This window comes from Neodiprion pinetum, chromosome 4, assembly GCF_021155775.2.
Source record: "Neodiprion pinetum isolate iyNeoPine1 chromosome 4, iyNeoPine1.2, whole genome shotgun sequence".
In the NCBI taxonomy this organism is placed as follows: domain Eukaryota; kingdom Metazoa; phylum Arthropoda; class Insecta; order Hymenoptera; family Diprionidae; genus Neodiprion; species Neodiprion pinetum.
This window is the reverse complement of record NC_060235.2, coordinates 23608370-23621984: the sequence shown is the minus strand read 5'-3', so window position 1 is coordinate 23621984 and position 13615 is coordinate 23608370. Positions and strand designations below refer to the sequence as shown.

At 37.5% G+C, this 13615-nt stretch overlaps 1 protein-coding gene and 1 long non-coding RNA gene across 2 annotated transcripts; one reads left to right on the top strand and one right to left on the bottom strand.

The window, feature by feature from the left end:
* Window positions 1-2561: 2561 nt before the first annotated feature.
* LOC124216149 (uncharacterized) lies at window positions 2562-11218 on the top strand. The gene is made up of 5 exons (XM_046620331.2): window positions 2562-2702; window positions 6502-6570; window positions 8592-8678; window positions 8915-9063; window positions 10498-11218. Exons 1-5 carry the CDS (start codon window positions 2607-2609, stop codon window positions 10538-10540), a joined length of 444 nt encoding a protein of 147 aa, XP_046476287.1. The 5' UTR covers window positions 2562-2606; the 3' UTR covers window positions 10541-11218.
* LOC124216150 (uncharacterized) lies at window positions 2649-11626 on the bottom strand. Its single transcript, XR_006882541.2, has 3 exons — window positions 11478-11626; window positions 8911-9273; window positions 2649-8541 (listed from the first exon to the last, which is right to left on the bottom strand). It is a non-coding gene; the product is annotated as an uncharacterized lncRNA (long non-coding RNA).
* Between the last annotated feature and the right edge of the window lie 1989 nt (window positions 11627-13615).

Sequence of the window (13615 nt, the reverse complement as noted above, 5' to 3'; positions counted from 1 at the left end):
GGATGCAAGAAGATATCGCGGGTGCAAGGTTGTATAATCGGCCGCTTCACATATGCGGAAAGGGTTGTTTTCAAGGGGAATCGCACAGAAAATAAAGAAAATTTTCGTTTCTAGAACGTAAAAATTTACACCCGAATGCGATCCTCCCTTTGGATTGTTGGTGAAAATTTTGACCATTTTGGATGATGTTTGTACGAATTCTCTGATGCACTATATCGACGTAATTTTGTGAGCGGAATCGATTGCGCGCAGTCTGAACACGCTGTAAGCATCGGATCGAAAATTACGCCCGGAATAAATAAAATACGGAACGCACGGAATTTTCACAGAAGTTGGGCAAAAATTAAATAGTCATAGACACAGAGCTTTAGACTCAATCAAGTACAGTTTATTCGATATCCCTTAATTCTAGTACGTGTTTGAGTCTCAGTGTGTAGCGATACAACATGTTGACGAATAGAATTAAAGTGACGTGTAATTACGCGTAGACGACAAGTCCGTCTAGTTTGGAACTAATTCACTACCTATCAAAACAAAAATGGAATTACAAATTGATTAAGTTTTTTATTCATCTATTCACAAATTCACCAATTTCGCAGGCTAAAAGTCTTTTCCACAAGAAAAGTACAAACACCCGGAAAAAAGTTTTGCTACAACAACAAACAAATTATTGCACCATGAGGATTGTTTGGTATTATTTAAACAAAAATTTCGGTTCATTGTTTCGTAGTAATCATCCATTTGTTTTGTATGGACAACATGAAAATCAAGTAGTTGTTACAAAATCGATATGGTAAAATAATTTGGTCGAGACAACAAACAGAAATATCAACAAACATTTTGTTGAACCAACAAAATGAATTGTCGCTAGCTCCGCTTCGATTTTTCAAACCAACAAAAGGAAGTGTTGCCAGCTCCGCTTTAGTTTGATGGACCAACAATAGAAATTGTTCCCAGTGAACGAAAACGAATTGAGCGTGAGAAAACGGAATTAACACGAGTTAACAGAATTAAAAAGACCTGTGTGTGAATTCCTTTGTAATTGCAAAGAATTTACACACGTAAAATCTCCACTCCAACTTCTTCAACTAAAGTTATAATCAGTATTTTTCCAGTTCTCGTTCTTGCTTTGCGTCTTAGAGAACTTTTGACGTTGAACCCGTTTCAGGCGACGACTAAACTAGATATGCGGCATGCTCAGCGACGTTTTGCGAATTCGCATCACTGCGCAAAGTTCACGCGCAAGTTACGGTACTGACAACCAAAACGTTTGGTTGCCGATACACAAAAAATTTGGCACGGACGTTGGATTTGAATTTTCACGAATGCGCGATGTTCGCGTGCAGGTTATAGTACTCGATCACCAAAACATTTGGTTGATCGTACAACAATAATTCAAGTCACGCTTCGCGACAAAGTCATTTTGTTGAAAAAACTAAATATAAACAACAAAACAAATCTGTGTCATTTCATTGGGTCAACAAAATGAAGAGTTATGCCGAGAATATTTTTCGTTACAAAGACCAAAAATTGCCAAGAAAACGATTTTGCTGCCGTGACGGGATTATATTTCTGGGTGGATTAGCATTGATAGGGAAAAAAGCCAGTACCTACTTAGATACGGAAGTGAAGTCATCACCATTTCTGAATTGTTTATTTCTGGATTCAAAAAATTTGGTAGGTGATTTGTTTCGTACTCCAAGAAATCGAAGAAGGAATCACGTTTATTTTTCAGATTTATTCTTTATTCGTGAATTCGAAAAATTAATATCGGAATTTGTTGCATAATTCGAAACATTGAATAAAGAATCTGTTCTTCATTTTCATAATCAGAAATGTGTAATTCGGAATTAATTTTCATTCTTCAACGAGCAAACATCTCATTGTTATTATTGTATCGACATATCATTTGGCAACGGTAATAAACTCGTAACTCTCATGATTTCGTAAATTCTGACTAATCTTTATCCACCGAATAAATGACGAGTTTTGCAGTTCCGAAAAGTTTGACTAAACGTAATATTGCTGTGTCGAAAAAAGGAAACGTCTCAATTTATTCGACGAATTTATTTCGTTTAGCAACATTACAAGCATACCTGTTTTAAATTGTGCAAGAAATCAGCCAGCGTTTTTTCCGACCGACTCGTTTCGGGCAAAAACATCCCTGAGATCTTCGCTGATAGGCATGCCTATCGTACAGAAAAATTCGTAATTTTCCAACCACGCATTGTTTCACCCATAAAAGACTGGCAAGCGGTGCAACGCCAGGCGTGAGCGACATCATCTCTGCAAAAATATTAGCAGAACAGGTCCCTGAGTCGTCCAGTGTTCGGTTTCGTAATAGAGAGTTGAACTCGGCAAATGTTGCCCACGCCTTTCTGCGCTGAAAAAATGAGACGAAAAAATGAAGCCAACACATTGCGAAAGCATAGAAAGCATTCCGTCAGAGATGCGGAGACCATATCGGCACAGGGGCCTGGGGGCCTCTCTGATTGGCCGACGTTCACGCCGTGGGCCCGATGTCCTGGTGGCGGTTTCCCTTATAGGCAGGGTCGTCGTCGCGCGCGCCAATCTTCGAATCGCAATCGCCTCGTTCGGACACACGAATGTCAAGTCCTGCTGATCCTGAGAAGATGCCGGGAATAATTGACCTCGTTATTGTGACCATCGCACTTGGAGCCACTCTCCGTGTAACCGAAGCGGTTAGTGAACCCATTTATTTACCTCCGGTTCTTCGTGTTTTCATTCGCATGGAAAAATCTTCCTTTCATTTGATCTTAAACATGTCAACATCTTGTTAGCAGCATACAGGTAAATAATAATTGTATAGAACCGTCGTGTCTAATATACGTACCATACATGACATATTATACTGTTCCGGCAAAGTTACTTGATATTTTCATTGTTTGCATTTTTACCATTTTTTAAGTTTTCCCCCGTATGCAGAGTTTTGGTTAAATTTTATTTTTTTTTCCATAAATCACAACTACGTCAGATTCACCTAAGCTATCTATAATTTAATTGTTTATAATGTCGTCGTATTCCACACAACGCACTTTTCGAATGTTGAGAATGTACAATAACGTAAGTTCAATTGGGTATTCTACGTAGATTATGAATACTAACATGAGTGAAAACTTAACGACGATTGTTTACCGTGTAACTTATCTTAATAGAGTTGTAAAAATTCTTCACAGTCTCTGAATAATAGTTTTGCTTTATGACCTCATTCTTTTTTGTTCCTCATCTGAGACCAGTTTCGCAGCGTTCGTTGTGGAAGAATGTAGAAATTTCTCCAACGAAAGAAAATTTATGATTGAAAACTAAGGAATGAAACGAAGAAGTCAGATTCATTACACTCGTCAATTTTGCGATTTATCGACTAACATACTCGGTACCAGTCGCTTCACCTTAAATTGATCATTTTATCTGTATTCCAAACAGTTGAACAGTTCAAATACTTACAATAGTTGTGTTGCTAATGACCGTAAATTTTTTCATATGCTTTTACAACTACCGGACACCTACTGATTTCGAATCAGAAGTTATTAGACTTGACACGTTAGGCACGAAACAAAAGTTGAGAAATTATTCATCACAGCACAGTCGTTTTCTGACCGAGAATAAGCATTCAAATTGTGAGCAAGCTTTGTACGTGCAATTTCTTTGTTTTTTCTTCGTCAAGCACTTCTTAAGAAAGCGATACTTTCCAAGTACGTGCGTGCGCAAAATAGTCATATTCGCGCAGCTATGTAGATCTCAAGTGAAAGTAAATGTTCCTACGCACATCGCGCTATAGTTCACAGAATGGAGGATCAAGTATCGAAGAAATGAGAACATCTTCGTCGCGTCAATGTGTTTATTGCCCATTTTGTATCACCATGGTTATTTCAATAGGCATTTTACTGTTTTTTTTTGTGTTCAGCTACTACTTTTGGAAAGTAGTCCTTTTGAGTTCAGACATTTTAGAAATTTCTAGCTGCTGCATGACTCACTTCGGTATATAAGACTAGAATTTATTGACTGAACTTATAATATGGAGCACAGAGTATCTGTTCGATGTAGAACATTCGATCGACGGCACGAAAATAATGCAACTGGGAACTTTATCTACTTTTGATGTTATTATGTTAAATTGCTGTACGAAACTCTAATCATTGATAAAATGATAAAAACCACTGATAAATATTGCATAGATCATTCGATCGATCCGTCTTTCTCCTGCCGTTTTGGAGAAATACTGCGCGAATTTCAGTAAAAAAACTCATGTTTTTCCAAGGCGACTTTGTTATTGAACTTTAATTTTATTCATTTGAAATACGTTTTCTTATATTTCGTCTCATGGTTCGAATCTCGATTTTGCGATGCTCCTGGATAACATTGCAAAATCGAATACCAAGTTTCAAGGACGTGTGCTGATTTTCTCTAGAACAAAACACAACAATTTATGTTAACACGATGTAAAACATAAGCGTGGGCTTCTCGGCTATTAAATATTACGCAATTAAGTTGATGACATATTAACAGATTGGCCTCCTTAAATATTTTCTCGAGTTTGATTACTTTGCAGGATGAAATATTACGATATAAGACTGATATTCAAAAAACAATATTTCATTTTCTAAGCCTTGAGATTTTCTTAATTTAGTTAAACTTACGAAATTGCATCACTTGCTCAACAGGTACTTATATCTCATTGTCGCTGCGATCAGTATTCATTTGTCCAACCTCAATCTTTGACGGTAAATAGAACGTTATATGGAGTAAATACACAAGTGCGAGTTTATAACTTCCACCTTCCTCGGTATTGTTCGTCTACAGCTAACGTATATTCATTGTTGCAAATCGAAAAGTAGGTTAAGCAGCATGGTACTAAAGCACAAGCCCAATATTGTAAGGATATGTCAAGCCTTCAATTTTTACTGACCAATTTAACGAATCGTATTTTACACTATTTTTTCAGCGATAGAATCGCTTGGAACTTTGGGTTTGAGCGATAGCATTTATAATCGTTTGTCTGTGATCGCTAAGTCAAGAACTGAGTGTGCAAAATGTGATTCACTGGATTTGTCGATAAAATTGGAAAACCCGAGATATCCTCAATGGAGAACTTCTATCAGATTCTGAAATCATTGAATCTTCTCACTAATACAGGGCTTTTTTAATACTTTCAGCGCCTCAAACTTGTTAGGAGAAATATCCGTAATTCACTATTCATTTTTCAGTGTTTTCATAGCGTAGAACAAATACCAAAAGTGTCTATGCAATGCTAAAAATGTTCTGTGATTTTACCATCGTACAGGAATACCCTTAGAATCACAGATTGAAAGTCGAAAAACGAAATTGCCTTCAACACTGAGATAGGTTACTATCTGGAGCAATTTCAGGAATTAAGTGCCGTTCCACTGACTTTAGATGCATAACGAACTTTGGAAAGTCCCCACTCACTTTTCTTTATGCAATGAGATCGCGGCTCAATCGATCTTCCATTAGTGAATCACCCGTATTATTGTTTGAGACCCAAAATGACCGTGAGATATTTCCGAAAACTTTATTATTAGCTAGTAATATTGTGGACTTCAAATCCAATGAGATTCAACATCCTGTTCATAGAACTAATCAGATAGATTAATTTAATGTTTTGTTCGTTGTATAATTTCACACGGTAATACGCTTACAAAAAATGAAGTGGCAGATGTCATATAGTCAGTTTTCATAAAGGCGTTATTGCAGTTTAACAACAAGCGCAATATTAAGCAACGTAAACGGCAGAAATTTATCCATATTGCCATAATCTACAACCTTGCTCATTGAATAAATTGAAATATACATTCTCATTTTTAAAGCTGCTGTCATATTTTCAAGTTAATGACATTTTACAGCTGGAAATTAAGAATATGGTATTCCCAGTGATACATCATTATCTCTGGGCACTTGCCTTTGTACCAACTTGTTGCCAACCAACATTACCAAGATTTTTATCAATATCACAGTAGTTATCGTTGAAGTTTGGATTTTGATTTGTTCTTACACGTTTTCTACGGTTAGTAAAACCATTAAGATTGAAAAGATTCTGTACAATAGGTACGATACCTATCTTCTTCGTCGAGCTTCACGGACGTAGTTCGTTACGAATCACTAGAATAAAAGACAGCTCATCTTATTTCACCGAAAAAAGCATGCAACAAGATTTAAAAATATATAAATGCGTACAAAAATTGCGGAACATAAATTTTATGTTTAATTCTGCCATCATTCTAACCGAGGGATATGTTTAAGCGGAATTAGTAGCACTTATGGTAATTAGTCATGGATATAAGATGTAGGCTAATGCGCGATCGGCCGATTATTTATTGTGATCTGTGTGCGAATTATTTTTGATTCATGGGCCTTGATCAACTCGGGTCAATGTAACTGTTTTCCAATTGTGACGCAGCGGTTTCAGCCTGCAGACTTGGCTCGTCGAATTAATTCTCCCTTTCTTTTTAAAATTACTTACAGAATGTTCTCAACCGAGTTAGACGCCAATCCCAGAGCACGGACGGAGAGGTCATCGACAACATATTCAACGTGAGTGTTTGTTCTTACTTATCTGAAGATCTTTCACAAATTTCTGTTAGCGTAAAACATTAATGCAATATGGTCTGAAATACGCAATACTTAATTTCACTTTCCGACAATGCAACGTTTGCAAATCATGATATAATTGGGATTTCCACAACGACTGGGCCGCAAAATATATTCGAAAATCGACAATGCCCGAGATACAATCCAGTATGACTCAAAAATTAAGAATCATGTAAAATAAAGGGATTCAAAAAGTTTCAGTGACGAATAAATTTTAAAATCGTGACATGCAAAATAATACGGTTGCAGCTGAAAGTTTGTACAAATTTAAAATACCTTAGTTTTCAGATTTATCGAAAACCATACTTTTTCGGAAAAATTCTAAAGAATAGCCCTCTATTAGTAAAAAAAACCTGTATAAATTTTATTATTTCAATTGAGAAGCTACGATTTTTTCATTAATTGATTAAACAGAAAATGATAATAATAATCATTTAAACGTGAAAAAATAATTATCAGGCCGGCTTTGTAAGTCATTCCAAAATTTTTGATTATGCAGTTTATTTTCTGTGAGTTCGCAGAGTGATCCTTATGTGTTGAATGATTTTTAACAAAGAGTGGCCTTGTGAACTGAATTGCGTCCCATAATAAAATTCACACAAGCTTTCTTCCACTACCAAAGAAATATTCTCTATAATTGTCAGGAAGAAACGTGTGGTTTTCGATAAATATGAAAAGTTATAGTATTTTTAATTTTTCATCAACTCTCAGGGGCCGCTAGGCATTTTTGCGTGATATACGTTCGAAGTTAATCTCAAACTGAAAGCCTTTTATTCCGAAAATTTTTTTCTGTGATCTACAGATTTTAAGAATTACTAAGTCGAAACTCGAACGTTATTGAGTCTTAAATATGTTTTGTAGATTGCTGACGTCTGAACATCTTCAGACAAAAATCTACAAAAATCCCGCATACTTTCCTCAATGAACGAAAACATTTTACAAATTTTTAACCGGTTCTGGAAGGATGAGGGTTTCGGTCTGGTTGATTACATGTGGAATACCGTATATATTCACTTATTGTAATGCATATGATATTCGATCATCTTTGAAATGAGCTAAGTGTATGTAATAACTTATCGAAGCCAGGGAGGATGAAACACGAGTCTCAACTCAAAGCGGACCTGTCAGTAAAAAGTGGCCCCGATTTCGGTAACCGGTCAGATAGTATCAAGTTTTGCCGCTCAAAGTGTTCTCATCGATGTAACACATCCCGAACTTCGTATACCGACTTCTGTGCCCGCCTAGCGTATCTTAAAAGAATGCCACAGTCAGTCCTTACCAATTGCGTTAAAAGTCACTTAATTTGACCGTTTGACTTTCAAAGTCTACGTATGACTGATGTAAAAATACTGCAGTCAACGCAAATTTACATGCAGCGCTGAATGGAAGTATCAAAAAAAAAGTCCTAGGAACCATGTAATAACACAGGTCCAGGTTCACCAAACAGCAATTGGAAAGAACTATAGTATTGGGTTGGCAAATAAGTTCGTTTCCTTTTTTGCTGTGACAGAGCGAAGCAAAAACCGAACGAGTATTGGCTTTCCTAACAAGTTCGTTCAGTTTTTGGTAGACCAAAGCAAGAACATAACGATCTCACTTGCCAACCTCATCTATACAGCTTTTAACACAACGTTATGCATGCTTGTTTCGAAGAATACGTTTCCAAACTACGAATTTAAAGAGCGTGACTCCATATAAGCTTCAAACCACTGAATAATTATTTCTTACCTGACAAAACAGTTTTATTTGCACACGCCGCGTCTCAGTCAGAGGATTCTCTGGATGTAGTACTCGTAAAACTTGCGGAAGAACAACGTTTTCTGCATGCATACACCTGGAATGCTCTATTTTCTTCACCAGACTTTTTTTCGTACCCCAAGTCACAATCGTTCAGATATAGCCTATTTTCCGCACCTGTTATACAATAGACTAATGATTCTTCTTCTTGTTTCTTTCCCTTGCAGATTCCAATTACAGCCATCCAGCAGACTTCAATGGCTGCCCAAAATCTATATCCAGATGGTAGCTCCGGCATAGACAGTGTTTTCAATGTACGTTAACATAAAATTAATCACAATAATACACAGTTGAACAAATTTCCTTCTCTATATCGATCACGTCAAAATATCTAAAATTATTCATGTAATTCGTAAATTGTTTTTCAAGTGTCTTAAATCATTTTCCACTCATTCATAGAGCGTGACGTTTTATAAAGAAAATCATTGAAAGTCTGGTATAAACTTGTAAGCCTAATTATGATACTCAAAACTGAAGTTTCATTACCTAGATACCAGTTGCAACATTGGAGGCCATAAGTAACCTCATAAAGAACCGGAACACACTGTCCCAGCGACGACCAGCGGATGCCTCTGCCGATATTCAAAAACGTCGCAAGGAGAAACGGGATCGGATCCATGCTCACCGTCAAGAACAGAGGTTACAACATAAAGATCCACTTGGTCTGAATGCCTTTACCGACCTCCTGGTTGGGAATCACGGCTTATTTAGTGGTCACGGGTTGTGGGGTGGTCATCATGGCTCACTTGGTGGTCATCTCAGTAGTCACTTAAGTAGTCACTTTGGTGGTCACGGAAGTTCGCACGGTGATGGTGACGGTGATGATCAGGATAGTTTTGCAGGTAATGCCTGTCGACATACAACTCCACCTGACAAACGAACGCGAAATCCACATCATACGCATACGACACATTCATTCGCAACAACCGATCATCGGTCGTATAGATCGTAGCTCAAAAACATTTTCTTACAGTCTCGGACCTCTCATTCTAACCATATCTCGGGTCTTAGTGCAGAATACTTGGAACGCCCAACGGACTAAAACTGAAGTTAAGAACGAGACACGTCAAATCTTGTTAGAACTTTTTGGACGACTGTAATTGCAGTTTAGTTCGTCGTCACGGCATGGCATTCCAGTATTTATACGTGGGTTGAAAACTGTGAAGTGTTACTATCATTTCGTGGGTAATCGCGATTTAACCGAAAGCGGAATCGCACCAGAATTGCATCGCCTTGATGAGCCGAGTCGGATGCTTTACCGGTTGGTTGTGTATATGTGGTTGTACCTACAACCATGTAACTATTTTTCACTATACCGGGACAATATCTTGAAACATGAAAATCCACCGCGTATGCGCCAAATAATTCAATCTCATTGGTCGGTGAAATCTTCCCGTAGCGACATTTTTGTTTGCAACGCATGGGGCCAACGTACGCAAAATGTACGTTAAATTCCAACCGTTCTTTGAATAATCAACTTTCTGTTCCAATAAAAAAATGCTTCCCAAACCTTTCCGAGTCACTACCAGTCGGTTATTTGAGTTTCTAACCTCGAAAATTCACATCAACTATATCGTTGCAAGAAACAGTTTGACAACTGAAACTCGGGATGGCCGGCCTGCACGAACAGCCGATAAAACTCGCGAATACGCGGTTGATTTTCAAGTTTTAAGATATTGTCCCGGTGCGGTATACCGAGTAGAGTAGAACTGTCAAAGTTTTGTTGCTATGGTTTGAGGCTGCTTTTGTGTTCCAAGGGTTGAGGGACAGCGGAGACTTTATTCTTCAATGAATATTTACAGAGCAATACCTTGCCATTTTCATAATTTTGAGTCATATTTAGTATTTACGGAGCTTGGAATGGTATTGCAGTTCACGATATTAATTCACTATGTATCCACGGAAAAGACGATTTTTTCTGTATTCTTTTATGTATCTATCGCTTCACTGCACGATTGCTTGTTACGTACATGCATTCATTGGGAATTGTAACGATTCAATGGCTAGGAATCCGAGTCTAATCCTCCTGCTCATACGGTAACATATTTTTTTCTCCATGTTCGTCAATTTTAGACAATCAGGACGATTCCGCGATCGCGATCTCGAGCAGCAGTAACGACGCTAACGACAATGTATACGAGGTGACAGAAGAGGTGGACGAGGATAAATCGGGATCGGGTGGATGGTTCGATTTCACTAGCTGGCTAGGAGGTCACAAGACGTCATCGCCACAGAGAAATCGGAACAAAATCGCCCCGCGTCCCGACAGGCGGAAGTACGGGAGATACGACGACGAACAAGATGCACCTCTGGAGAATAAGATAGCTCCAAAATTCGACAGAAATAATCGTTACAGAAATCAGTACCCTAACAGACCTTTGGAGAACAAAATTGCGCCAAGAGAAGACAGAACATATAATCGAAGAAATTATGCAGATCTACCGTTGGAAAACAGGGTTGCTCCAAGACGCGAAGGACGTAGCAGAATTGTGTTTGAGCCTCGAAGTTATTAACTTTGACGACTGATCGTATCAACCATTTCCCTATCAATTGTATAAAAATTTCAACATTGTCTCACAATGCAAATTGCTCAGTGAGTATATGCCGTAAGACGATATAAAATGGTCACTTCCTATGCTAGTAGATGCACATATTTTCCCATCCAGCACAGCTATATGCACTTTCATTGATAAATATTTCATAATTAGTGGTAATTAATTCACAATATTTATGTGTACAACGTATAAATTAATGATGTCTGGAAATTATTAGAGAGCATTCGTAGAAGCTCGATGGCAAAAAAATGTACGTATTTATAGGTATTAAAATAAATATCTATTATGAATAATAAAACGTCATGCTACCAAGACTGAAATGTATATTGTAATTACGGTATATTGTATCACAAGTAGAAAATGTGAGATTTTTATATTGCTACGAACTTGTTCCGTCTTTTTTTCAAGCAGGCATGAATGAGTTCTTCCCGAAAGTAAATAAAGATTGACTATAAACGGAAGAAACAACAACATTTACTTACAAAATTCAAAACTCACCGGGTGGACGACCTGGAGCCCAGGAAGTCGGAGCGCGAGTCCTGGAAGTCGAAATTCACCAGGTAGAGAACCTGGTACGCAGTACCCAAGAGTTAGAGGAACCGGCACTTGAAATTCGCGAAGCCCGATTTTCGTACGTCCTCTCAGCTGCGCGTTTAACTCCGGACTGAGAGATTCTGCTGACTGATTCTCGCCGTCGGATATAAAGGAGAAAAAAAAAATTTTGGTGAAGTCAGCTTCTAGATAGCCGGACAGACGTACATCCGAAATTTGGTTTCGAACTGTGATACCATGTATGATGATGATGATATGATATTTGAATATAGAATTATACTAAGATACTCTTGCGCACTGTGTATTTATCGGATTATAATCGATGTAAACAAACGCGGTGCTTAGGAGCGAAGGCGACGCTCGGATTACTAACATCGAGTACAAAAGGCCGCATCAGCTTGTCTTTGTGAACCAATACCACTTTTATCAGATCTCATCGCGAACTTACCGCAACTTGTGTCAAAAAATGGTACACGTGACTCGTGCGGGCAGGTATCACCTACTTCCCGCACTTGTCACGTAATGTACTATTCTCTGATGGTTATTTTTTCTCAAACCAAAGACTGCGACGCTGTTCGATTTGTTTCCACTCGGCTGGCTTGTATGAATTTCTACATAATATTATTGTATGACGTTGACGTATACTTCTAACTCTCGCGCGAAATTTCAAGTTATAGTCATGGTTTCTTAGGTTGACAGAAATCCGACTTACTTCCTCGTACTGCTTAGGTATTACATTACTTTTGTTTGATAATCAGTGTCGAATGTGAACTCGTGAAGAAATGAAAAAACTATAAGGATCCGTAGTCTGTCGGCGAAATGTTCGTCTGCAAGCAAAACAGCATATTTAAAAATGATAGATCGTAAATGCAACTAGAAAAATCTATCGTCATTGTATATTGGTATACATATATATGATACGCTACTGGAAATCTACTAAGAATAAATCAAGATTAAAGTCAACACTTTTACGATATACGTTTTCATCGATTGACATGGCTGACGAATTTCACAATTATTAAAAAGAACGTGGCAAAAAGTGTCCGAGATTTCCCAATTAAAATCCCATTAAAATATCATTACCAACTCACAGGCAAGGCCCCGCTGTTTCACATAAGCCTCGTAAGAGAGAACAATTTGTGTAGATTGAAATTATTCTTTCAGATTTCTTCAGGTTTTGTTAAAAAATTCTCTGACGTAGTATTCTATACGTACGTGTACTTTACGAAATCCTAATGATGACGAATATTTTTCGTCGAATGAATTTAGAATTGATTTAATTTGATGTTGTTTTTTATTGACCCGATAGTCACATTTAATGGGTTCAATTCACATGCCACATTTTAATAAACCGATAGTGCAGATAGATTGCTTACAAATTCGTACCAGCGTATAATTTTTTTCTAATTAACACATTTTTTCGTATAAAACGGTGTATTGATTTACCAAAATTAGTGCCCTCAAGCCAATTTCGTGAATTTCTAAGCTTACGTCTGTTGGGTGAGCCTAATCAGGTGTAATAACCAGTTTCACGAATTCATGCATAATCACTACCGATAACTGCGTAATCAACTGTCTTAACTGGTCGCAATGGAATTATTCGAAATAGGTAATAGATTGTGGTAGCCAAAGACTTCCAGATTGGAAATTTCCAAAAGGTTTAATTTTCACGTGTAAATTTTCAACAAATCTTTTGACTCTTTCAAAGCATAATCAAAGATTCAGAAGTCGAATAATTCATGTAGAAGTATTATCCCTATGATTTGATAATTATTGTACAACTTGTGATCCGGTGTATTTGGAACAAAAAATATTTTTATGCTACGCAATTCTGGTTTACGCGTCTTATTTACTAGATGCGTTCCGTACTTAAAGCAATCATTATTGCGACAGTGTACAAAAACTTGCAAACCATACTTTTACGTTACACAAAGTATCGTGTGCACCTTGGAGACAAAGTCTCTTTACACCTCGCGTATTCGCCGCGTAGAAAGACTTGTTTTACTCCTTTGATGCGCAATCTGTAATTACGAATCTACCATTATTCGTTGAAATAATGATTCCATTTAAAAATTCAACTCGCT

Excerpts from the sequence above, each read along its gene's own strand:
- LOC124216149 (XM_046620331.2), top strand. The coding sequence starts at position 2,607 with ATGTCAAGTCCTGCTGATCCTGAGAAGATGCCGGGAATAATTGACCTC. Across the intron at positions 2,703-6,501 it reads CTCTCCGTGTAACCGAAGCG|AATGTTCTCAACCGAGTTAG; the intron begins GTTAGTGAACCC and ends AATTACTTACAG. Across the intron at positions 8,679-8,914 it reads GCATAGACAGTGTTTTCAAT|ATACCAGTTGCAACATTGGA; the intron begins GTACGTTAACAT and ends TTCATTACCTAG.